The sequence below is a fragment of the Lepidochelys olivacea genome (genome assembly GCF_965140295.1).
Source record: "Lepidochelys olivacea isolate rLepOli2 genome assembly, chromosome: 6".
Taxonomy (NCBI): Eukaryota; Metazoa; Chordata; order Testudines; family Cheloniidae; genus Lepidochelys; species Lepidochelys olivacea.
Genome location: NC_140416.1, coordinates 62,166,923 through 62,193,440, shown reverse-complemented (window position 1 = coordinate 62,193,440; position 26,518 = coordinate 62,166,923). Strand labels below are relative to the sequence as shown.

Below are 26,518 nucleotides of genomic sequence, written 5' to 3'. Positions count from 1 at the left end.
CCTTTTTCATGCTGTCATATTTTATCTTCTTGAAGTACAGGTGGCTACCCTGTTTATGGCCCAAAGGAACTTACAATGTATCTGTAGCCACCTTCATCTTTAGCATGGAGATGTGGCCCACAAAGGCGACAGATACCAGCCTGCGCTGGCCATTACAGTGTTGCCAGTTCTCACCATTTTATCCCAAGTGTTGTGATGCATAGTGTTTTTCTTAAAGCCCCAGCTCTGGGAATCACGCTGTTATGTGAGAATCCCAGCTTTGTGTTTTGGAAAAAGGATGTGTCTACCCTGTGTGTTGGTGGTGGTGGTGAGCTTGCGAACGTGATACAAGAACACCACCAGCAGCAGGCAAACAGTAAGAACCTCCTTTTGTTAATTTTAGAAAACCTTGTGATGTGTGAGCCAATCTGGGAATTTTTTTTTTTTTTTGGATCCTGATTCATGAATGCTCAGGGGTGACAACACTCAGAGCCTCCTCCGCTGCCCCGGGGTCCTGCGTCCCCATGGCCCAGGCCGTATTAACCAGGGGAATTGCTCCATGGGATGCCAACTAGCCCCTGGCTTGGTGGACCCGCCCCCCTGCAGGAAGCCTGGGGCTGCTGGGAAGGAAAAATGACCCTGTAGCGCGCCCAGCAGCCGGGCCCAGACGCCTCAGCACCCTCTAGCTTCGACTAGGGCTGAGGCCCCCCGGAGTCCTCCACCTTCCCTCCCCCGGGCCTGTGGCCGTTGCCGCTCTAGTCCTTCTCTCTATGGTTTCCTGCACTTCCTGCTCGCTGTGGTTTCCTGCGCGAGGGCAAACCCCGCGCTGGGCGGAAGTGCGCCGTGCTGGGGATCATGGCGGCGGTGGATATCCGAGGTACCGGCTCCCGCTCTCTGTTGATGGGACTGGAAAGCGACGTGAACGTGCCGGCGGGCCGCGTGCGCGGGGACGGGGGTTCTAGCGCCGCAGGCTCCCTGCCCGGCCGCCGAGGCCATGGCGGCTGGGAGCTCTTCGCCGACGATGCGGGCGTGCACTTTAGAGACGGCCCCTGATGTCCCGGGCGATTCGGCACATCCAGACCCAGGGTTCATCTATAAAGTACAAACCACAGGGCAGCCGCTGGGCTTAAACGGCCCCTCCCCTTAAAAACCGCCCCCGGGGGGCCGACCCTGTTACCAGCCCCCAGCCCCATGCACCGACCCGTCTGGGGTGGCTGGAGCTGGCTGGTTAAGGGTTAATCTCCTTGGCCTTGGCGGCTCCTCTCCGCCCTGCTGGGGCTGCCTGGGGGAGCAGGTGGCGGGAGACGGGCGCTGTGCTGTGAGCACCCCCGGCCCCCTCGCCGGCCTGCCGGACAAGAGACTCCGCAGCACAGGGTCTCTGTGGCATGTCTGTGCTGCTAGCTCCTGAAACGCCGCCTGTCACCCTTCCTGCCGTTACAGAGCTCGCAGGCAGAGCCCCGCTGCTCTCTCCTGACTGTTACTTCTGCAGGGCCGCGGTGATGGTTGCCGCGCGGCATGTTGTATGTGCCTTGCTACTGGCATGTCGTCCAGGGAAACAAGCTGCAAGCCTGTGACCGGTGGCAATGAGAGACCTGTGTGATCTCTGTATCTTTGTCATCTCAAAGTTCTTTAAATCTCAGAAGACACTGAATCCCCCTCTCCACAAAATAAATAACTACATAGAGATGTAACAGTCCAGAAGCTCCTTTTCTCCCTTTCTCTGCATGTTACATCTTGATGCTCTTAGCATGGGGTTACTTTACGTATAGTCATACCTTCTTGGAATACTGCCTTTCTGCAACCTGTAATACTAACCTTTGATTATATACTGACTTTTTACTGCAGAGGATCCCAGAGTGACTTACAAGCTATAGGCCTGGTTTTGTGGTAGGCCCTGTGCAAACAAGACTTCCACTGAGGTCAGTGGGAATCTTGCCTATCTAGGGACTGCAGGATTGTGCCCTAATTAAATGCAGAAATCACTCCACTAATTGCTGAATTTTAGCCAACTCTCTGTGATGTGGAGACTGGCAGCCAAGCAGACAAGCAATGCATGTCACCCTGCAACAGTGGGAAACAAGAAATTATGGGTTTACCCATGAGGCAAATGTACTCTAATTGAAAATGCAGTGGAAAAAAGCAGACAGGACTGCTAAATGACTCACATGGCAAGCTGCTTGGTACTTGATGTGATTAAGCTGTTGTATTTCTGAAGTGCCCTATTACTTTGGTAGAAAAGCATTGTATTATTTGAGAAGGTTTGCCTTTTGGAAAGAACCAATGAATGATATTAGATTAAGCTAAAGAGTGCTTGTATTTAGAATGTCTCCCTATTGTTGAAGCTGTCCCATCCTAGCTACAACAAAAGTTGAGAGAAAAAAGAAGGTGGAACAGGATGGTGGAGGAGCAGTGAGAGCTGAAACCCCCACCCAGAAGTAGAGCTTCCCTGAATCTGTGAAGAGAGAGGAGCAGAATCTATTCTGAATTATGCTGTAGACTATCTTCATGAAGATCCGATTTTCCCTTTCACTGTTTATATATTGATGGGTGCTATAATGCCTGTCAGATTTAGTTCAGCGGATGAAGGATGGAGGGAATCTCAGTATTTCAAACCTGTGTGTTAGATCGATATACCATTCTTTTTGGCTTCTTTCCATTTCGTGACACAGTTCTGGAGCAGTGAAAAATACTCAGTATAGGACTTGTTGCCTGTCATTAAAGTTTTCCAAACATTCTGAGCTGACACCTCTGCTTGCATTATCTTCAACTTTAAAGTACTCATCTCTGTATATAGACTCATCAAATTTAAATCACAAGTGTTGAATCATGAATAGGGAATAATTGGCTAGGCAGCAGTACTGCAGAAAAGGATCTGGGAATGATAGGGATCACAAATTGAATATGAGTCAGCAGAGTGCTGTTGTGAAAAAAAGGCAATGTGATTGTGGGATGTGTTAACAGAAGTATCATATATAGACACAGGAGGTAATTATTCCACTCTGCTTGACGCTATTGAGGCTTCAGCTGGAGTACTGTGCCTAGTTTTGTGCAACACACTTTAAGAAAGATATGAACAATTTGGAAAGAGTCCAGAGGAGAGCAAGAAAAATGATAAGAGGTTTAGAGAGCCATGACCTCTGAGGAAAGATTGAAAGAATTGGGCCTGTTGAGTCTAGCGAAGAGAAGACTGAGGGGGACATGAGAACCTTCTTCAAATATAGAAAAGTATGTTATAAAGAGGATGGTGATCAGTTGTTCTCCTTGTCCTCCAAGAGTAGTGCAAGAAATAATTGGCTTAGTCTGCAGCAAGGGAGATTTAGGATGGATAGTAGGGAAAAGTTTCTAACTATAAGGATAGTTAAGCATTGGAACAGTTACCTAGAGAGGTGGTGGAATCCCTATCATTCAAGGTTTCTGATAACAGGTTGGACAAATATCTGTCAGGATGGTTTAGGATGCCTCAGCATGGAAGGAGGGACTCTTGACTGCATCGCTACGAGCAAGCTGTCACAGTACTTGGATGAGATCAGCCCATGAATGAAGAACAGCTGGCTGAAGCTCAACTTGAGCAAAACAGAGGTCATGCTGGTGGACAGAAGAAAGTATTTTGAAGAATTTGCAGCCATGGTTCCGTCTCCCTTTGGTTGAGGGGTCACATTCTCACAGTTAGTCACTTCAGTCTGTAGTCTAGGAGTACTCTTGGATTCCTCACTGATGCTCACTTCTTACATAGCAACAGCCATGAGTAATGCTTTTTACCATTTCTGGCTGGCTAGGAGACTCTGTCCCATCCATACAGATGAAGACCTGGCCTTTGTCATATCTTTGTCACTTCTTGGCTGAGCTGCAGCAATGCAATATACCTGGGCATGAAGCCTTTAGTATTTAGGAAACTCCAACTAGTACAAAACGCTGCAGCACATCTCTTCAGCTATCACGAGCACATCACACCTGTCCTCTGGCTCTCTACACTAACTTCCAATAGAATTTTGAATCAAGTTCAAGGTCCTCAGTCCTTATTTTCAAAGCACTCCATTGCCTGGGGCCAGGGTACCTAAAAACCATCTAAAACTCCAGGACAGATACTGTGGTCAACAATTTCGCTCCCCTGGCTTGATGGACCTGTCTACAATAAGAGTAAAACTCATCTGTGCAGGAGAGAGAACCTTCTCTGGGTGTGGTCCAGGACTGTGGAATGAACTCCCCCAGAAACTAAGGACTATCATAAATCTCACCTCTTTCTGCTCCACATGCAAGTGGCATTTATTTATTTTTAAAAACAACCTATGAAAACAAGACACTTCATTGCAAATGCTTCTCCCTGTGGAGAGAGGATGAGAGAACAAACAACTGACCGATGTGTAATCACAGTCATATTGCTTAATACACTATTGCAAGGTGCTCAGATACTGCAGTGATAAATGTGGTATAAAAACCTATATAGAATAGATTGACATGCTTTCCAGTCCTACATTTCTATGATTCCATTAAAACAAGAAAGGGAGCGTGAGTAACGTTTGCGAAACTTATCTCACTTCAGTATATTACTTGTATTATAGTAGTGCAGAAAGTTCAATAAAGTGCAGGGGCCCATTGTAGTAAGTGCTGTGCAAACATAGACTACAAGACAGTGCCTGCCTAAAGAGCATGCAGAGTAATTAAAAACAGGATGCACCATGTGGAGAAAAGCACACAGATGGCCAGTGAGGGTAATAAGAGTCTATGGTTACTTAGACTAGAAATGTTAATAATTGTTAGCACTCAAGTTTCTTGGGATACTGATGAACAAGAGTTTTTAAGAGTGTGGTAGAGGTGGGTGTAGGGAAGGAATTTGGAGGAGTCAGCAGAGGCTTAATAAATTGGTTCAGAGTGGGTGTTCCTGGGATATGGGTCAGTGTGGAAGAAAGTGCAGAGATGCTGGTGATTGAGGCCGGTATTGTTGACAGTGTGGTGAGGTCATGACACAACAGGTAAAATAGCATAACGGATAAAAAGGAGAAGCTAGGTTGTGAAAGGACCTTGAGGGTCAAGATTAGAAGTTTGTGTTTGAAGTCATGGAAAAATGGGAGCCAGTGGAATGACTGACTGGGGTGGCAAGGCCAAATGGTGGGCTGGACAGATGATCTTAACAGTAGTTTGAATGGATCTGGATGAGGCAACATGAATATCAGGAAAGCCAGGGAGGAGGATGCAGTAATTGAGAGAGAGGGGGGGAGGGAAAGGGGCCTGGATGAGAATATTAATGCTGTGGATAGGGAGAACAGGATGGATCTTGATAATGTATGGAGGAAGAAGTGGTAAAATTTAGATTAAGTCTAGAAGGAGGGTGGAGTTGAAGACAAACTTCAGGTTACAGGGCTGGGTCACTAGGAAGACTGGTGATGGTGACAGAGAAAGTGGTGGAGGGGAGGGTTTTGGAAGTGAGATGAGGATCTCTCTTTTTTATTTTATTGTACCGCCATGGACTTCTGTGTCCCTTAGTTTTGAGTCTCTGTCTCACATTAAACTTCAAAGGTAGATTGAGAGGAATGGTACAGCCATTTGTTGGTTGAGATGAGGATATTCCTCAAACTCTATTTAAATGCATTGAATAAGATGCCTTTTTTGAAAAGACTGGGAATTGTCGTACAGTTTTTTACACACACAAAAATGAAGATGTACCCTTCTGAAGAGGAACAATTGATATATGGTATCAGGGTTGCTTTTTCCTAGAGGATGGCCTCTTGCATGTTATAAAAGCAATAATAAATGGACGACTCAGAAGTAATGGCCAGTAATAGTCTGGTCTGGAGTTGGAACTTTACATTCAGCTTTATGGCATATTTACTCTGAAGTTCCAGTCCTACCTGGGAGAAACTTCTGCAGAAATACAGTCGTCATTCTGGCACAAATGAGATTTTTTTCATGCTTCCTGAAAACCTAGATGAGCAGGTGTCATGCCAAGAATATGAATACTGAGAGGTTTGGGTACCTTATTTTCATTGAGATAAAGGCCTTGGCATATATATTTGGAAAGTATCTAGCATATTGTGGGTGCTACTGCAATATAAATAATAAAATACCTTTAGTACTGGAGGATCTCCTATGTTTATGATGAGGGGAGAGAGTAGTATATGTGAAATAACATGAAAACCTCATTTTTCCATTTTATGTAAGAACTAGACTAGTAGCTCTGAGATTGACAATGCAAAAATGAATTATTCATTTATATTGTGTTAACCATGGTTTGCTGAGCTCCTAGGTTCACTTCATAAAAGATTCATAATATATTCAATGACATTTTGGATTTGAATCTTTCATTCCTTGTACATTCAAAACTTCAGCTGAAGTAAAACATCTACAAGGGAATGACTATAGTAAGAGCTTTGGGTTTGCAAATAATGCAGTAGTCCCATTACATTCATAGGTTTCAATCCTGCATGCAGTTTTCAGTCACTTTTCCATCCATGCGATCTTTCTTTTTTCAGTGTAAAAATTGATGCCTTATCATTGTGTTTCCTACTCTCCCAGGAGTGGAGATTATTACGACTGTGGCTTAAAATTATTGAATTTCTAGACCCTTTAAATTTCATACAGCCATGGGAGGAGAGTCTAGTAAATGTTAGCACATTTATCACTTGACTACGGCATCTACTACTACTATCTCCACAACTTTGTTTGGTCTGGCATTTAATGCTGGCTGCCGCTTACTTATTAGGTTTTCTTTCACTTTCATAGTGAAGATCATGCTTAGTTTGCCCATTCCACTTGGCAAATGCTGCTGTTCTTAATCTAAACCATGTACAGTATGACCATAAGTGCGAGTGCTAATAATTTTTTCCCTACTGGCATTCCGAAGAAATAAAGGTGTCTGTGTATCTTCCATATCTTCATGTAATAGCCAACGGAAGAAATAAATTTAAAAAAAAATTGATTTTTTGTGGTCAAAATTTTGAATTTTAGGAAAAAAAAATTTTCATGAAAACTTTTTTTTTGACGTGTTCTAATTAGTAGGTCCTTAATCGGTAAGAATCCCTAACCGTACTGACTGTTTTGGTGCTAATTTTAATTTTTTCTTCCCAGATAACCTCCTGGGAATTTCCTGGGTTGACAGTTCCTGGATTCCTATATTAAACAATGGAAGTGTGTTAGACTATTTCTCAGAGCGAAGTAACCCATTCTATGACCGAACATGTAACAACGAAGTAGTCAAAATGCAACGGCTGACCTTGGACCACTTGCAGTAAGTTACTGTAAGGAACGCTGAGTTAACCTGAAAAATTGCTTTCTGGGTTGGTGATTTTCAACTTGTCCACTAAAGGGTGTCACCAACAGCTGAATTGAAGAGTGCAGGGAAAGTTGTGATCCTGCTTCTGTTGTTCCCTGTCTCTGTTCTTCTTTTGAGGTTGATTTACGCAGCCACTTGCAGCCGGGTGCTATCCTCTTTCAGATGCCAGAAGCAATTTATATTCTCCTAGTTCCTGTGGTGCCACCTGTGAAGCATTATAGATAGGATTTTGGGTACACCTGAGATTGCAGGTCTACAGAAATGTCAAAAAAGCCAGTTAGCTAGAAAGCTAATATTGTGTGTGTGTGTTTGCAGAGAAGCTACCGACAAGGATAAAAACAGTGACAATGTTTGGGGACTATGACTCAGCCTAATTTTGTAATCAGATGAAGAGGATTAATTTCATGTCTCTTGAATGGGATCTACTGTAGTTGGACACTTAAAGCTTTGCCACAGAATTGTGTATAAGAGTCTACATTCCTGCCACATTGAATTAGGTGTGATAATTAAAACAGATACCCCACCATGGGAAGATTCAGGATGAGAAGTATGACTTTTAATTTGGGCCCGAGGGGAAATGAATGGGTAGGCTGTTCTAATTACCAGTGGCCATTTATCAACATCACAGCATGCAACTGGCTTTCTTTGATGTGGGGCCGTGGCAGGAGAGGGGCACGTGGAACTGCAGGCAGAAGTGAGGTGCATTGACAGAACTATTTGGGGACCTAGAAATAGGCTAGTGTGGGACAATGTAGATCATACTAAATGTTCATTGGTAAAGTTGTGTGCATCTGGTATTGGAGGGGAGGAGCCTTCACATCATCTGAATACATTCTGGTCAGTGCTGTTAGCCTGTCACTTCCATATGTAAACAACATCTGTAACTATAAGTTCCATTTTTCTTCCATTTGTTTCTTCTTCTGCCAGTAAGCTACCTATTTGCCAAGAGGTTGACTCCAGGATTTTTTAATTCACTGTGAGCACAAGGCTAGGTTTTGCTATTTATCTTGGAAAATCCTAATGCAAGAGCTTGTGACCCATCAAGGGGTGACCTTCGGGCCCTGTGATTGTTGTTTTGGTGGGCTTTCACATCCTATATCTTTAACTTTCAGATGAATGGTGTTACTTATTCTGGTCACTTGTCTTTTAGCCAAATGATTGGAGTGGAATATATCCTCCTTCATGCTCAAGAGCCCATCCTCTTCATAATTCGAAAGCAGCAAAGACAGTCTCCTACACAAGGTAAGGGCTCACACAGCTTTTCCCTTTAATGACAATGTTGGTGATTGTCTGCTCTGTGTGTTCACAACAGCAGGGGATTGCCCTCTGGTGGCAAAATACTAATAGTGCAATGAGAAAGTGCTGCTTTTGCAGTAAATTTTGCCAGGAGCAATTGGTAGTTGTTAGCATGCATGCTATGTCCTATATTTATGATATGCTGTACATAAGGTTTTCAGTTTAATTAGTTAAACATAATACTAATTTTTTGCTTGCCTGGGGCTGATTAGTGCAAATTAAATTTCATGCTAATCATTCTGAGTGATTATCATACAATTTGGAAATCTCTGATTTGTTAGTCTCTAAGGTGCCACAAGTACTCCTGTTCTTTTTGCGGATACAGACTAACACGGCTGCTACTCTGAAACCACTTATTAGGGTAAGGGGAACATTCACGTTGCTCTTTGCATAATGCCATTTTTATTCTACAGCCTTGCCACTTTCTACTGTGAGCTTCTCAGACTGCACATGTTAAATAGGGTCTTCTAGTAAATACATGACTGGGAGACCTCCCAGGAAAGAAACTGGTGATTCAGTAGGTGATATTTCACCCTGAGTCATTACTGAACCAAAGCACCCCAGTATATTAGAGGGTGCTGAGGTAGTGTAGATGCCATTATCTGATTAGACATAAAATCAAAGTTCTAACTCTTTGCTGTCATTAAAGATTCCATGGCACTTTAAGTGAGAGTAGAGATATTTCCACTGTTCCATGTCTAAGTTCCAGTTGGGATAACTACATTCTGTCTCCCTATTATATACAGTTGGATTCAGTATTCTTCATATCTTATCCTAAATGGACTTGTAGTGTTCATGTGAGCTGTTAATAAGTTTTCGCATTTCAGATCAGGATGAACTGTGTTCTGTATTTACTGTACATAAGCTGTAAAGCTCTTTGGGATCTTTTAGAATAAATGATAATGTAGTAATGTAAGGTTTTATTTTTGTTCTAATGAGAAAGGGCTTTTGTAATGGATTCATACCTTTCTATTGCTGCTCCTAATTTGCTTGGTTTCTGGCAGTGGGCCTTAGTGTATTGTATTCATATTGGAAAAGAGCACCCGACTGCTTCTTAGATTAGATTGAATTTAAAATCTAAATTGAACCTAGATCTCTTGGTGTTGAAGGTGTGTGCCATAACCCAATGTATCACTTCACTGCCTCTGTTGTTCCTTAATATCCAACCTTTTAAAATCTGGAGTGGAGTTATGGCTTTTACAGTATAAACATTCAGACTTCAGCTGTGTAATTTGATCATTCATTGTAGGGAGCTTAGAAGAGAATGATTTAATAATACTCTTTTCAGTTTGTGCAAGATTTCATCGTTATATTGCTTAGTTCCCTGCCTTGGATGTTATCCATATTTTGGTAGCCTGGCACAGATTTTAGGATCTTAAAGGCAGATTAGCTAAAGAAGAGAGTCCTACCCTTCCCTGTGCTTATGAGTTTCAGAATAGGTAATCAGTACTCTCACAGGATTGCAGAAGCATCAGTTTCATACTTTCCACTTTTAAAAGTACCTTGTCAAAGTATTTTAGGCCCAGAGTTTGATCTTTGTTAAAATGGTTATAATCTGGTGGATGATGTCCTCTTGATTCTAAATATTGTTTAAGGAGAAATATCAGTTGCTAATTTATTTGTAGTGGTTTTGTAGCTGTATTGGTCCCAGGATATGAATGAGACGAGGTGGATGAGTTAATATCTTTTATTGGACCAACTTCTGTAGGTGAACGAGACAACCTTTCTAGCTAAACCATGCCAGACCTGAAGAAAATCTCTGTAGCTGAAAAGCTTGTCTCTTTCACCTACAGAAGTCAGTCCAATAAAATATATTGCCTCATCCACCTTGTCTCTCTCAGTTGCTTTGTTAGAAACACAAGCATTGCTGCCCTGGGACAGGCTAATGAAACATCAAATCTGGAACTCTGGCTTTAAAAAAAAAAATCATACAGCTGACTATGGTGAGGAGTTCTTCCTGACCTCATTAGGTGGTCAGTTTGTGCCCTGAAGCATGAGAACAGAGAGTCCTTATAATTGTATCCTAGTTACTGAATCTACAAATGCTATTCTTACTCCTGGGTCTAATTCTTTAAGGAAACATTTTGTGCTATTTACCTCAGTTATATCTGACAGTAGGAATTCCATAGGTTAAGTGATACTCTTGCTGCATCTGTTGTCACAATGGGACTATGACAGCAGCTATCTGAGCTAGCATTGTCCTCCTTATCGTTGTAAGTACTCCAGAGAAGGAGCCCACCATAAGTTCCTCCTTCCTCTCTAAACTAGGTCTGTGCACTGATCATCTCCCTCCTCCCAGAACCATCTCTCACTTCACAAACCAGCTGAGAGCATGTGATAACCCTCGTCTCCCAAACTGATTCAGACTCTTCGCACTGGCTCTGGGGCAGTAGGTGATAATCAAAAACAAACAGAAATTTGTTATAATGGAGTCAGGGATTGAACTCCCTCCCTGTTAGAATGTAGCTTTATCACTGATCCCAGTGCTACAGAGGCTACTGGGTGGAGTGCACTTTCATCATCAACAAGAGTAAAAAGCAGGAATAATAGAGATCACAATGCTAGAGCGGATGGAAATAGCTGACCAGCACACAGTAACGTTGCACTGCGAAGGACACCAATGCAAACCTGTAAATTTATGAAAAGTGCAATTTTGTCTTTAACACCTATGTAGACCAATCAGAGCTGCAGTTTCTAAGATTCTTGCATCTTAAACTACGTGACATTTATTTAACCCTGTCAGAATTAGAACCTCTGGCCACGGAGAAGTGTTTATTTCAATCCTGATTCTTGGACCACTGAATTGTCTTTTCTCCTGATCTAACAGGGAAATTCTGCACAATATTTCTTTAAGGCAGGCCCCTTTCATTTATTTGCTTGCTGCTGTAACTTCAGAAGCCGTCATGGATGGGGGAGAATGAAAGGCAAAAGAACAACTTTAGAGACCCATTGTTGCAGCCGTATGGTTCCAGGGAAAGGGATGAACTTTCATGTTTGTCTTCTTGGTACCATACAGGATGGTAAGTTCTGAATTTCTCCCAGTCAGAAGAGCTGTGGGAAGCCAAAAGAAGCAGCTGTAAAGAAATGTGCTGCTTTTGTACTTTAAGCAAAAAAGCATTTCATTTTCTAATGTTTTGGGAAGAGAAAACTAGAGATCTACATTCACTTTTATTTCCTACTGTTTTTTCATTAGAGTTGTGAACATAAGAACTGCCATACTGGGTCAGACCAATGGTCCATGTAGCCCAGTATCCTGTGTTCCGACAGTGCCAATGCCAGGTGCTTCAGAGTGAATGAACAGAACAGGCAATTGAGTGATCTGTCCCCTGTCATCCACTCCCAGCTTCTGGCAGTCAGAGGCTAGGGACACCCAGAGCATGGGGTTGCATCCCAGATCATCTTGGCTAATGGCCACTGATGGACCTCCAGGAACTTATTTAATTCTTTTTTTGAACACTGTTATAGTTTTGGCCTTCACAAAATCCCCTGGCAACGCGTTCCACAGGTTGACTGTGTTGTGTGAAAAAGTACTTCCTTATATTTGTTTTAAACCTGCTGCCTATTAATTTCATTTGGTGACCCCTGGTTCTTGTGTTATGTGAAGGAGTAAATAACACTTCCTTATTCACTTTCTCCACACCAGTCCTGATTTTATAGACTCTATCATAGCCCCCCTTAGTCATCCCTTTTCCAAGATGAAAAGTCGCAGATTTTTAATCTCTCCTCAGATGGAAGCTGTTCCATACCCTTAATCTTTTTTGTTGCCCTTCTCTGTACCTTTTCCAATTCTAATATCGTTTTTGAGATGTAGTGACCAGAACTGCACATAGTATTCAAGGTGTGGGTATGCCATGAATTTATATAGTGGCATTATGATGTTTTCTCTCTTATTATCTATCTCTTTCCAAATGGTTCCTAACATTGTTAGCTTTTTTGACTGCTGCTGCACACTGAACAGATGTTTTCAGAAAACTATCCATGATGACTCCAAGATCTCTTGAGTGGTAAAAGTTAATTTAGATCCCATCATTTTGTTGGGATTGTTTTTTCCAACGTACATTACTTAGTATTTTTCAACATGTAATTTTGTCTGTCATTTTGTTGCAGCTATGGGCTAGGGGTAAACATTCACCTGTGATGGAATAGCAATGGGGGAAATGGAGCAATTGAGAGGGTGAGTTGCTGTCCTGTTGCTTCCTCCAAATTAGCACCTGAGCAAACAGCTCAGTATGACATCTGCATAGAGATACTGAGGAGGAGCTGCTGCCCCATTTTTTGCCTCTAAGAAGTTCGGGGCAACAGCCTGATCCCTGCCCAACTGTCCTGAACCCTCAATGATCTGTTACCTTGAGTGAGTGACCAGGGTTCATATAGCAAGGGCACCAGCTGAGTCCTGGGGTTCCAGAGTAATTATAAGTGTTGAGAAAGACGGAGGAGCTCGAACAAACACAGGCAAGGGTCAGGGTTTTGGGAGGATTGACTCTCATGTCATCACTGCGACTATGACACTGTGCTAAGGCTGATAACATTGTTTAAAGGTAGTTGAGCTGTCTGGGCTCATCTACATGAGGTGGGCAGGGGATAACCTGCAGCTTTTTGATGCATGTCAAGTAACGTGCAGTAGTCAAGTTGCACCAATAGTGTGCACATGGGACAGTGTGCCCTCTCCCAGTGTGCATCATTGTATACACACAGCGGCGGCTTGGGCATTCTCAGAGGTTATCTCATGGTCCTTTGATTCGCTGCTGAGCAGTGTGCATTCTGGGATTTTTTGCACTGGGCACTGGGATGCATAAGCAAAAAATGTTTTAAATGCCATGTTTCCTTTGTCTCCACTCCATACTTCCTTTCTGGGAAGGTTAGCACCATTTGCAAATTGCTGTCGGCCAGCGTGGGCCCAACAATGCTTCATGCTGGCCACTGCAAATCAATAGAGGCTGCTTGGGCTGTATTTCAGCACTCTGTGCTGGATGAATTTGCCTTTGGACTCTGCCCACCGTACCATTTAGCGGGTGATGTGGCAGCACTGGAACTTCAGCGGCGGAGGAAGCGGAATGGGAATGAGGAAGCAGAGGCACTGAGTAACTGATTATACAGGAATTATGCCAGTTCCTGGAGCAGCTTCACACCATGCAGTGTGGTTTCTGGGCTCAGGAAACCTGCATGGGTTGGTGGGAAACAGCTGCTCTGAAGACCTGGGATGACCAACCATGGTGAGAGGGTATCAGGATTGGGGGAGGCAACCATTTTGGAGATCTTGGCTGAACTGAACTTGGAGCGGTAGCGTGCCAGTATGCAATACCCCATACCCATGAACAAGCAGGTTGCCATTGGTATCTGGAAGCTGGCCAACCCAAATGCTCCCGGTCAGTGGCCAACCAATTAGGTGTAAGGAGACTGACTGTTGGGGCCATTGTCATGTGGGTATGTGATGCCATATATAAGGTGCTGTTGCACAGGGTTATAAAGCTTGGTAATGCTTAGGAGATTATCAATGGCTTTGCATGCATTGGGTTCCCAGAGCATATTGGAGCAACTGATGGGGACCCATGTGCTTATTATTTGTGCGTCCCGCGTCTTTCTCTCCCCCACCCCAAATAATTTATAAACAGAAAGGAATATTTCTCAGTGGTGCTCCAAAGGCTGGTTGATCACATTGTCAGGTTTATGGACATAAATACAGAGTGGTGTGGAAGGGTTCACGAGCTAGGCTCTTTCGGAACTCAGCTCTGTTTATGTTAATGAAGAAAAGACCGTTCGCTCTCTGGATCACTATGGACATTAATGGTGCAGACATTGCTCTAGTTATCCTGGGAGACCCAGCTGATCTTCAGCTTCCCCTGGTTAATGAAATGATTCACAGGCTGCCTGGATAGAAGGAAGGAACTGTTTAACTACTGCCTCAGGGTGGAGTGAAGTATGCATTTGGCTGTTTGAAAGGAAGGTGGTGCTGTTTGTGGAATAGATTGGAAGCAGCTGGGAAAAAAAGTCCCCTAACCTAGCAGCATGTTGTATTTTGCATAATATTTGTGAGAGTAAGGGAGAAAACCTTAACAATGGGTGGGAGGCTGAGGCGCAGAGACTTGTTTACTGGTTTGAGCAGCCAGCCAGGTGTCCAATACAACATGGAAACAGCTGGGCAATATTGTCAGAGATGCCATTTGCTCTCATTTGGAATCCTAGGCCTGAAATTATGCAGCTGTTAACCCGTACCCACTCCCTCTAGAATGGATTGTGAGCAAGTCAGTGTTGTTCGTGGCTGGTGGAGGTGCAATGTTGTGCCACTCCTCATTTTACCCTGTGTTTTTGCCTAGTTACTTTTGTAAAACCTTATGAATTCTATAAAACAATTTATTTCTGTATTAAATACTCTTAACTTCTTATGGATGAATTTTTCAGAGTTTTTGTTATTAAGCAATGTAGTGTGTAACAAGCCAAAATAAAGGTTGAATTGAAATGATAATGAAAACGTTTAATTATGAAACAATATATTAAACAACAATTTATTGTCTAATAACTACAAGAAACCTTTAGTTAAAACAATAGTCAAACAACGTATCACGGTGCAGTGCAGGGCACAACACATGGGGCTTGAAGTCACAAGTGAGTGTATGTCTTGCCTCTGCCTCGTCTTGTTTGTGGCCCTTCTGGAGTTGAATGGTGAGGCTTGATGTTACCAGGGGTGTTAGAGGGCTCAAAAGACCTGGGCTCCTAGGTGCAGCTATTCTCAGTACCCTGCCTTGGCTCTGTGAACGGAATGGCCCGTGGAAGCACTGCTCTGGGGAGTACAACAGGGAGGTGTTGCTTGTGTTTCCAGTATCCTGTATTGTCCAGGAGCTGCGGAACATAGCTGGGTCCCGGAACACTGCAGTGTCTGCTAACCTTGCGCGGCAGTGGAGCGGTTTGGCTTTGTACTGCCTCCAGAAGTTGCTGCTGCATTTCCTTGTCTTTTTTTTTAATGCTGTCTTTGGCCACGGCTGTGCTATCTCTGGCAACTGCCGTCTCCTTTGGACTCTGCCAACCCTACCACTGAGCAGGCGGTGTGGCAGCAGCGGGAACTTCTGCAGCAGAGGAAGTGGGAGGAGGATGTCGTTTGCAATTCCCTCTACACCTGCCAATTGTGCCTCCATCCTTCTGTTATTTTCAGGGTTTTTTGAGAGTCTGCAGTGATGTCCACAAACATTTGTCACAAGTTTTCTGTTTCCTCCACCTCAGGTTTGTGAGCTGCTCAGCCATTGATAAGGGCAGTGGCAGGTGCCATGCCTGTGAGTGTTTGTTCAAATTCTGGACAGGCTGAGATAGCATTTTTTATATGCATGTTTGACTTTACCTCCCTGAGATTCTTACCATCTCTGAGGTTCCCCCAAGAGCGGGAAGTGGTGTGTGCATTTGGGTTTTTGTCTGTGCGGGATGTGCTGTTTGGCTTTGCTGTTGTGCCTTCCAGGGTGTATTGGCGTGGGTTGGGGTGGAGGGAGCAGTGTTGCAAATTTATGTTCCCAGTATGGTTTTGCAGCTTTGGTGTGCCTTGGAGGTGCCTATATGGTGTCAGAGGGATTAGCAGGGGGCATCTGGGGGTGAGCTGGATAGTAATGCCCCCTACGTCCTGTTTAAGGATAGCTTAACTCTGGGATGACTTTACACTGAGGTGAGTGACTAGGAAGCAGAAAATGCCCTTATTCAAAAAGGCAAAGAGCAGAACAGCAAAATACACAATGCAGATATTCACCAAGATGGTCCTCTGAGTGGAAGGGAATTGTGAACTACTCCTGTGGGGTAACCATGAAGCTGTTCCTCATTAATGTCCAGACAAATGTGGAGCAATTTCTCAGTCATAGATTTTGCTTTATCTCCCCTGCAGACATGGTGAAAGTGAAGAGAAAAACAGGGTTCTGCAATGATTGTCTGAAACATTCACTGTTATCAGTCGTTATCTATGGGTACGTCTGCAGTGCAACACCCCTTATCCTTCCCCCTCCTCACCCCACAGGAGCAAGTCTCAAAGCTTGGGCCAAATTGATTTGGGTTCACAGGGCTCAAGCTACAGGGCTAAAAATAGCCGCGTAGATGTTCCCACTCAGGCTGGAGCCCAAGCTCTGAAACCGAGCAAAGGGGGAGGGTCCCGGAGCCTAAGCTCCAGCCTGAACTCAAACATCTACACTGCTATTTTTAGCCCCGCAGGTTGAGCCCTGCAAGCCAGAGTCAGGTTATATGTCCCCTGCCAGATGTTTTCCTGGCATCCCTGGTTTTAATACAAGTCCTCCTGAGCTCTTTGTTCCTTATCTGGCATTGGTTGGCATCCCACTAACGATCCCTTTGGGACATCTGCTTAGCAATGTTCACAACGAGATCTTTATTCCAGTGGCTGGCCATAAGAGCTTTTAGCATCAATGCTTCTCCCCAGATGGCCATGAGATCCAGGGTATCAGCATGGCTTCAGGCAGCTCCTTCAGGCATATTGTAGGACTTCTGGAGTAATATCACAGTAATTGTGATATTCTCAAATCCAGGGAAATGGGCAAAATTTGGCCCTATACCAGCTTTAAATGGGGGAAGGGACATCTGGTTAACTTGACACCAGAGCAGGAGAGGGCACACAGGTAAACAGACAGATCAGTGACAGTCGCCTGCAAAGCAGTGTGGGATAGCTGTTGGAGGACTGCCAAAGCAGTGCTCAGCAGCATTACGTGTACACAAACAATACACCAAACTAACTCTATTTGCAGCAAAGTTAGTGCACTTTGCAAGAGAACTCCAGAGTTTGAGATAAATGCAGAGTTAGTGTGCTATAATAGATTGTCTTGTGTATGCAAGCATTTTCAAACTGGATTATCTTGACTTAATCTGGTTTAAACCTCCTGTGTAGACAAGCCCTGTGCAACTTCAACTTCAAAAAACTTCAAAGAAACCTTGTTCGACAGTCAGGTTAAAGAATGCTGTTCAGACCCTGAAGGGATCATCTCCAACCTGGTTTAGCTGTAGTGGACAGGGCTTTGCAAGGTTTGTTGCAGAACTATATTAGTTGGGCCTCCCAGGAAAACCCAAAGTACAAGGCCTGATTCCAAAAAGGTAAGTGTTTGCAGAGTGTGACATTTTTAAGCAGTAATGCTGGAAAGGTCTGAGTGAAAGTTAGGAATGATTGGTTTCCATATTGTAGCTTATTGTTTGGTTTACTGGAATGGCAAAGGACATTTGAACTGCTTCCAGGAGTGCTAGTCTGAGTGCTCTCATGTGATACTAAAAACAGTTTAACTTTCTGTTAGTTGTGTTTGTGACAGTGGAACAGGAAAATAAACTGATGCTTCCTTGATATAAAATGGGCTTAATATTTGCCCTATTTCACAGGTATAGTGTGAGGCTTAACTAATTTTTGTAAAGTGCTTTGCTATACTTGGAGGAAAAGCTTGAAAGTTCAAATTATCCTGACCAGGTGAAACAAGTAAAAAACAAATCCACTATGTGACCCGTGAAATTAAACAATTTTGTCCCTTGCTTACCCAGAGCTCTGCTTATTGACTAAACTGATACTATGTTCCTTATTTACAGTCATCCCATTAGCTGATTACTATATTATTGCTGGAGTGATTTATCAGGCACCTGATTTGGGATCTGTCATAAATTCCAGAGTGGTAAGTGTTTCTACTATGCATTTAGTTGATATAAAACAATTATCAGTTCATATCTGCTTTTATTTTACATTGTTCCCCCAACCCAATTCAAGAAATTTCTTCCCTGTTTTCCTCCATTTTGGGAAAACGAGATGTGTGTTAAATTTATTAATCTTATTTGGGTTATTTCTGATTATGTACTATATATATTGTATTACTTTTTAAACCTACCTTTGTACTTTTGAATAATTTAAGCACTATACCCAGATGTACAGACACTCCTTTCTTAATCTATGTGTTATATAATTTTAACATTAGCGTTAATAAAATAAAATGACTAATCCAGTTTTTTATAACTACAATTCATTAAACCCTCTTCTTCCCTGCCCGGTCCTTCTCACTCCCCTTTCTTTCAATGTCTCTCCTCCCTTACTTTTTCTTTCCATTTAGCAGATCCCCCCTGAATTAACCTTCCCCTCACCAAAAAATAAATAAATTGTGGAACTAACATGCTGTTTGCTGCCATCGCATTGATTGCTCTGCTTTGCTTGTGTGTTCTACCCTTTCCCCTACCCTGTATCTGTTTTTTCTGTTTAGACTGTAAGTTCTTCAGGGCAGGGACGTCTACTACTTTGTGTGTGTACAGCACTTAGCACACTGGGGCCCCGTTCTTGGTTGGTTCTTAGTCACTAGTGTAATAATCTATTACTAGTAAAAAATGCACTGTATACCGAGTACTCTACATTAGCAATGAAAGTGAAATGTTCCCAGAAGAGTATAGTGTGCCTTAATAGCTCTGACAGGCTGTTAGGGATGGAATAATCTTAATGGTTGAAAAAGGAGAGAGATTAAATTTTAAAATACTCAAAGGGACAATGTCAGGCTTAAAATTGCTAAAGAAATCTTTTAATCTAAGTTCCTAATTTAACTGAAGATGTTAAAATGGAATTTACATTTCACTATTGGTGCTGTTGGCACTTTTACGATCTTGGATACTAAAACTAAAATGGTCATTTTCACTTTCTGCTTTTCATGCCCTAGTATAAATCTGCAAAACTTGTGTTGGATAGAAATATTTTTGAAAACTGTTTTCAAAGAATACAAAAATCACAAAAATATTTCTGTTCACACTAGGTTTTATAAAAGTCTGTCTTATAAACAAAATCTAAATGTTATTTCAAATAGCAACTGTAAAATAATTGCCTGATGGAGGGAAAAGCTACTTTAATGGTAAAACTACATTCCATAGTAGTTCACAAACTTGATTAGCTTTTTACCAACATACAGTGTTTTTTCATGTTCTACTCTATCAGTCACTATTTATGTAATAGTATGTAGGCATAGACTTGGCTGTTCGTTTGTATTATATATTACTCTGTTAAATTCCTGAACGTTTTCTTATGTTGACTTCTTCTGAAAGCTCACTGCAGTGCATGGAATTCAGTCTGCTTTTGATGAAGCCATGTCATACTGCCGATATCACCCTTCCAAAGGCTACTGGTGGCATTTCAAAGACCAGGAGGAACGAGGTATGATTTCTGGGCCCTCAGTGCATTAAGCAATTCTCCTTTTCTTTGGACTTAATACTTAAATTTTTAGCCGAAGTTTACTTTAGCATCCATAACTCCTATAACCAGTGTTCCCTCTAATTTTTCCCATGCATGTGCGGAATTAATTTTGTTATGTGCACCAGTATGGAGGTGATATGTGACTCTGGCTGGGGGTGTGGGCTCTGGGGTGGGGTCGGTGATGAGGGACTCATGGTTGGGGCAGAGGGTTGAGGACTCCGGCTTGGGGTCCGGGCTCTGGGGTGAGGCCACAGATGAGGGGTTTGGGGTGCAGGCTGCCCTGGGGCTATGGTGGGGAGAGAGGACTCCCCCCAGCTCTCTCTCCCTGCAGCAGCACCTGGGCTGGGGGGGAGAGGTGCCTCTCCTGACTGTGGCAGGTCCAGGGCTGCGGCCACAGGATAGCCACCTTGCCCCTGTCTGTGGCAGGTCCGGGCTGGGTTTGGGCCAGGGCACCTCTTCCCCCTCCATGGCAGGTCCGGGGCTAGGCGGGGTTGGAGCTGGGGCAAGGGTCTCTAGTCTGCGGTGGGGCCAAGCAGGGTTGGGGCAGGGGCACCTCTCCCTTGTCCGTGGCAGGGCCGGGCTGGGTTGGGGCCAGGCAAGGGGTGCCTCTGCCCAAGCAGATTTGGGGCTGGGTTGGGGTCGGGGGAGTGGTGCCTCTCCCCCGGCCGCAGCAGGTTGGGCTGGGGGGAGCCGGGGACGGGGAGAGGCATCTCTCCCCACCATGGCAGGTCTGGGGACGGGGGGGAGAAACATCTCTCCCTGCCGCAGCCCTGAGAAGAGAGAGAAGTGTGGGGAGGGGTAAAAGAAGTGAAGGAAAAGGTTAGGGGCAACACAGCAATGGTGTGGGCTTGAGGCCTAGCGTTGGCACCTGTAATTATTTAGAGGCACCATGCTAGGACTTCTGTGAGACTGGGAGGAAGTCTGCTTCACTCCCCTGCATCAACAGGGGTAAAAGTTGGGGCCTGGAGTAGGATAGAGAACGTTAAGCCCTGTATCAACAGGGCAAGCGAGTATTGAGCCTAAGGAGCGTTGACGGACATGTTTTGTTTTGTGGTTGGACTTTAATTTGGCCAGAGAGTGAAACTGTTATATCAGACGGGAGACTGAAGACTGAATTACCCTACTATAAGAGAGAGGACTGCAGTCCAAAGGGGAAATAGAGATAAACAGCAGGGGGGAAACTGAGGAATGGCCACACCCAGTGCCAGAAAGGACAACCCTCTACAGGAACGAAGAGCAGATAAAAGAGAACTAGAACTTCCATCATTTGATGTGATGTTGCATTTCAGCCTCTGTATATGATTTGCAGATAAAGCCAAACCAAAAGCCAAGAAGAAGGAAGAACCAAGCTCTATTTTCCAGAGGCAGCGAGTGGATGCTTTGCTTCTAGACCTGAGACAAAAATTTCCACCCAGATTTGTTCAGGTAATATAGTCATTTGTGTCTGCAGTGTTACTTCAGCATTAACATCAGGGCTCCTCAGGTGGACAGCTTGTGGGACTTCACTGTACTTGGTGGAATGGTAGCATTGGTTGGAGTAGGAACTTTGAAAACAACAGGTTCTCTTAATGCAGAATGAAGAGGAAGACTCCATAGCATAGGTGAAGGAGTTACCCAAAATGTGCGCCGTAGCCTTGCAAAATTGCCATGAAAATTTACCAACCCAAGTGGATCAGGGTTTATCTCATCAGATGTCAAACCCTGCTGGCAACTCAGTTTTCCCATTACCACAGCCAAACAAAACTGACACAACTGATGTTTTGTATTTACTGTCACCTTCTGGGGACTGGTTTGTTGTAACATAAAACAGCTCAACCAGAAATTCTCAGCCCTCTTCTAGAGGCTCACTAGTTCATTATGCTCAGCAGTCCCTATTAAGAGCGCTGCTCCTGCCCCTCACTGCAGGTAGCTCCAGTCTGGCCTTTTTCTCTCGCTGCTTTGGAGGACTTCTTGGATCACCTGCGGAAGCTTTCCTGCAGGGCTCTCTTGCTGTCCCTGGCCCTCTCCCTGGGATGTAAGGAAAGTCTCTGTGTAGTAGGAGCTCACACAACCTCCCTGCTCCTTTGTCTCTCCCTTAACTCAGCAAGCTCATTGAACTCAGGCTGTCCCTATTATCTCCCAGCATGCTCCAATCATGAATCCCCAACTCAATGCATTCATTCGGGGAGGTAGATTTAGCTTGGCACGAGAGCAGTGAGCCCCAATCTCCTTACAGGGCCAGCTCCCCCTGTGATACCAAGTTAAAAATCTACTCACCCACTCTTTACCAAAATGTCTGATGGGGAAAGAACTAACAAATGCAATTTATTTGCCTGTGGGGAAAAAAATTACTCTCCTTGACAAGTAGAACTTCTGCAGAGCTGGCATTGTGTATGCAATTGCTGATTTAAAGAGACATGGTAAACATTTCATGAAAGCTGGTGATTCAATAGTTGGCATTCTTTCTGCTGAGTTAGTATTGAACCAGTGTCTCAGCAGCGTGGTGGAAGCCCTGCACTGGTGGAGGAAACTACCCTCGCTTGGATTAAATGTAAAGTAGGGGTCCTTCTAGTCAGATAGTTTTTTTGGGAGGTAAACATTGTTAGCCCCAGCAGGCTGACCAAATTCCATTGTGAATAAATACATGCCCCACATATTTGTAGTGGATTCTTCTTCTCTTTCTATCCTAAGTTGTCATTGCCACATTCCACTTCAGAAGTGGCTGCATTTTATCCATTGGTGAAGTCATTCCTGTAAGGAACTGTGGGATTTTTTGTGATGAAATGCCCTATAGCAGCAGTTCTCAACCGCAGGTTGCATGTGGCCCAATTAGCACACAGCTGTGTGCTAAAAAATTGAAAATTTGCTGCTCTGGTCTGGCAGGGGGTGAGGCTGGCTCAGGGGGAGACAGCGTCTGCCAGCCTGCTGGAGCGCTCCTGCCAGCAGGGGACTGGTGAGTGCTACAGGGGGGCAGAGGGCAATAGAGTGGATCTCTTGGCAGGTTTGTGGGATTGGGTTCTGGGCAGTGAGGTGGTGGGGGGTGCTGGAAACGAGGGGCTTATGGGGGTGCTCCAGCACCCCCAAGTTTTAGGTGGGGCTCCGTTCCTGGCCCTGTACCGGGGGTCCCGGCTGCCTGGCCCTGGGCAGGGTCTGAGTCCTGGCTGCCAGGTGGTGGGTCCCGGGGTGCTGGCTGCCTGGCTCCAGGTCCCAGCTGCTGGCTGCCTGGCCCCACGCGGCGGCGTCCAGGTCCCAGCTGCTGGCTGCCTGGCCCCACGTGGCGGGGTGCCAGGTCCAGGGTCCTGGGATGCCGGCTTCTGGGTCTGGGATCCCGGCTGCCCGGCCCCACATGGCAAAGTCTGGGGTCTGACTGCCAGTTCCCGTGCCCAGGGCTCTACTCTCTGGAGGGTCTCTGGGCAGGGGCATTGGGAATAGGGTACTGTGGGAGTTTTTAGAGGGGGTGTGCTATGGTTCTCAGCCTGTGGCTCACGTAACACAATGTGGCCCACATATGCAGCCCACTATGATAAATAGGTTGAGAATCACTGATCTATACAGATATAAGGACACACTATTAAATACAATAGTTCAGGCCCAAAATTTGACCTATTGTTAAAATAGTTAGGTGGGGAATCATCCTTTGGATTCTACATACCTGTTTATTCCCCTTCTTAAGCCCACCACTCAGTCACCAAGAAATTACAAAAAAGACAGTGTTTCTGTAAGACCTAAAAATAAAATCATTTGACATCAACAGAGAAAGGCATTCTGTAAGTGCACGGTCTCTTGCAAAAGGTAGATAAGTATCCCCTGCACTGAGGGATAAACTGATGTGCAGAGAAGTCAAATAACTTGTCCAATGTCAAACAGCAAGACAGAGTGAGTCAGGGATGGAAGATATGTTCTGTCTCACAGTCTGTTGTTCTAACTACTAGACGTGATGCCTCCCATAGTCAGTATTTAGCACTATTGTGCTTCACCTGTTGTCCCTGCAAAAGCAGATTCTGAACAATATTCCCAAAGCTGTTCGGAAATAATATTATTGAGGCACAAACTACTAAGGAAATGCGCAGCGCAAATTGACTTTCCTGACTCAATAAAATATATTTAAATGTCCGAGGCTGTGGGTGAGCTGTTGCCATTATGCACTCTGGTATTTTGCCTACAGTTGCTGCAATGGCTAGTTTCTAACTACTGTAATTGTTATAAAACATTCTGGAATACTTTGAGGAAGGCAAGCACTGGATTAGACCAGATTCTAATCTACTTCCAAATTCAAATACCTTCTGACACCGTGGGAGAAAAATAAATGTTTGCTCAGTGGGAAAGAACTGCATTGGTAGGGAAGTGCATTTCAAATTCTTAAAGTGGTATTGAAATAGAATAATACTTTCATGGAACCTGTCATCGGAAGGTCTAAGTATTTTACAAAAATTAATTACCCCATTCATGTTAAGCAGGTAATAGGATACACAGGAATCACTTCAACCATAACTGAAATATAGCCACCTCTGGAGTGGGATGCAACTCAGTTGCAGCAATGTTGTGCAACATTTTACATCAAGAAATGAAAAATATTGACCCTGCCCATTGTTTTAGTGGTTTATCTGATCAGATCATTGCAAAGAGTAACAAGACTGCAAGCAAATAAATAAAATTACCAAAAATAATTAATTACAGTCATAGTCAAGGCTTGAGCAGAGAGAGAGCATAATTCATGTGGGATGTCCTATGAAACATTCATAACAGCTATCAAATCCCCCCTCATTCTTCTCTTCTGTCCTGCAGAAGAGAAGAATGAGGGGGGATTTGATAGCTGCTTTCAACTACCTGAGAGGTGGTTCCAGAGAGGATGGTTCTAGACTATTCTCAGTGGTAGAAGAGGACAGGACAAGGAGTAATGGTCTCAAGTTGCAGTGGGGGAGGTTTAGGTTGGATATTAGGAAAAACTTTTTCACTAGGAGGATGGTGAAATACTGGAATGCATTACCTAGGGAGGTGGTAGAATCTCCTTCCTTAGAAGTTTTTAAGGTCAGGCTTGACAAAGCCCTGGCTGGGATGATTTAATTGGGGATTGGTCCTGCTTTGAGCAGGGGGTTGGACTAGATGACCTCCTGAGGTCCCTTCCAACCCTGATATTCTATGATTCTATGAAACTACCCTGCAAAGCCCCAAATATTAGCTAACTGCATGAGTCAAAAGAGTAGCTCTAGATTCAAATGGTCTGAACTCATTTTTTGTTCTTTACAAAATTTGATTCTCTTTTGCACTGGTGGATATGCAGACATCTTGAGCCATATTTTACAGCCAAGGAAAACAGGCATTAATGACTTGAAAGGGATAAGGTTCTTTGCATGACTGGAGAATAAAACATTTAATTTTTGTGTGCTGTTAATTTTCCATATGGGTTAGAATTTAATTAGTGCTTCTGGAAGGCTTGCTCGTCATTCTTCTCTTGTTTGACATCGCCATGATGTTCCGATTCATGTGAGGCCTTTCCTCATTGATATCCCTCAGAAGCCCTCTTGCTGAAAGTATTCTACAGCAAAAGATGATATTTTAGTCAGTGCTAGCAAAGGATGATAATAACAAAGCTCCAGTTCATCTGACTTTCTTTTCTTCTTTTTTGATAGCAAAAGCCTGGAGAAAAGCCCATCGCAGGTAAGAGATCTCACATATTACAAGATTTTTAAAAGGAGCCCAAATCCAGGTGTGATATAGGTTCAGTTGTGAGGCTGAACTAACTAATGGGCTTGCTCCTGCTGCTGCTGAAATTGTTGGGAGTTTTGTCATTGACTAATATGAGAGCAAAATCAGGCTCAATATGGGCCTAATTTTTCTAGGTGCCGGATGGGACTTCACCTCTGTGCTTAGGCTGTATGATGTCCCATCCCACCCCTTGCCTTCTGGAGACTGTCCCCTGTGCAAGAGGCCCCACCCCTCTAAGGGAGCTGCTGAGCCAAGAGGCCCCAAATCAGGAGATGCTCTTGGGGAGACCAATGGCCAGGTTGATTCTGCATCTTGGTGATTTTACATCAGGGCCATTGCAGGAGGGCTGCAAGCTAGGGCACCTCAAGGACTGCCTGAGGGGGTTGTGCTGGTGTTCGGCAACTTCAGAATAGGGAAACTGCAAGGTTTCTCCTCCCAGTCCCTGTACCGTGGCAGCCATGAATCTAGCCCTGAATGTCTCCTGCACAAGTATTGACTGGCTTCTATTCTCTTAAACTCCATTATCTTTTCAAAACAACCTGAAAAGAATTTGAAAAGAAATGTAAAACCCTTAATGCTGAGTTATAATTTATTTGATGGTTGGTTTTTTATTAAGTGGATCAGATCAAGAAGGAGCCAGAACCAGCCCCTGAAGCTATAAAGCCTGAGGAGAAGGAGACTGTAAAGAATGCCCAACAGAGTGCTGGCACTAAAGGGCCCCCAGAGAAACGGATGAGACTCCAGTGAAGGGATGGACAATTCCATATCTCGATGATTCAACGTCTGGAGAAGAGTTTGCAAGTGACTCCTACTCCCCCTTATCTGTATTTGAACGTTCAGGATTGTGACACTGAAGGATTTAAAGCCCCTTGCAACAGCTTCTTCTCTCAGCAGAAACCTATTTAAAAAGCTGCCAATGGAAAGACTTGAGCTGCACCGGGAGGGGATTTTTCAGCCTTCTCCCCATTTTGGATGTTAGCTTCTGGCTGAATTTCACATGAATGCGTTTTGCAACTTCCTTGTAAAACTCCTTTTTTTTTTTCATGTCCTCAGGTAATTGTGTGTTCTATGTAAAAAGTTGAACTTTTTAATAAAAAGTTGAATTCTTGGTACACCAA

At 44.0% G+C, this 26,518-nt stretch overlaps 1 protein-coding gene across 1 annotated transcript; it reads left to right on the top strand.

Annotated features, from left to right (window-relative positions):
* Positions 1-673: 673 nt before the first annotated feature.
* MED6 (mediator complex subunit 6) lies at positions 674-26,518 on the top strand. Its single transcript, XM_084631694.1, has 8 exons — positions 674-856; positions 7,042-7,201; positions 8,397-8,488; positions 18,086-18,168; positions 19,568-19,676; positions 21,025-21,140; positions 25,325-25,352; positions 26,017-26,518. Exons 1-8 carry the CDS (start codon positions 835-837, stop codon positions 26,145-26,147), a joined length of 741 nt encoding a protein of 246 aa, XP_084487820.1. The 5' UTR covers positions 674-834; the 3' UTR covers positions 26,148-26,518.

What these genes read in the sequence shown, in the direction of transcription:
- MED6 (XM_084631694.1), top strand. Translation starts at nt 835, where the DNA reads ATGGCGGCGGTGGATATCCGAG. An exon ending in GGCGGCGGTGGATATCCGAG is followed by an intron (nt 857 to 7,041) that starts GTACCGGCTCCC and finishes TTTTCTTCCCAG; the next exon opens with ATAACCTCCTGGGAATTTCC. An exon ending in CTGACCTTGGACCACTTGCA is followed by an intron (nt 7,202 to 8,396) that starts GTAAGTTACTGT and finishes CTTGTCTTTTAG; the next exon opens with CCAAATGATTGGAGTGGAAT.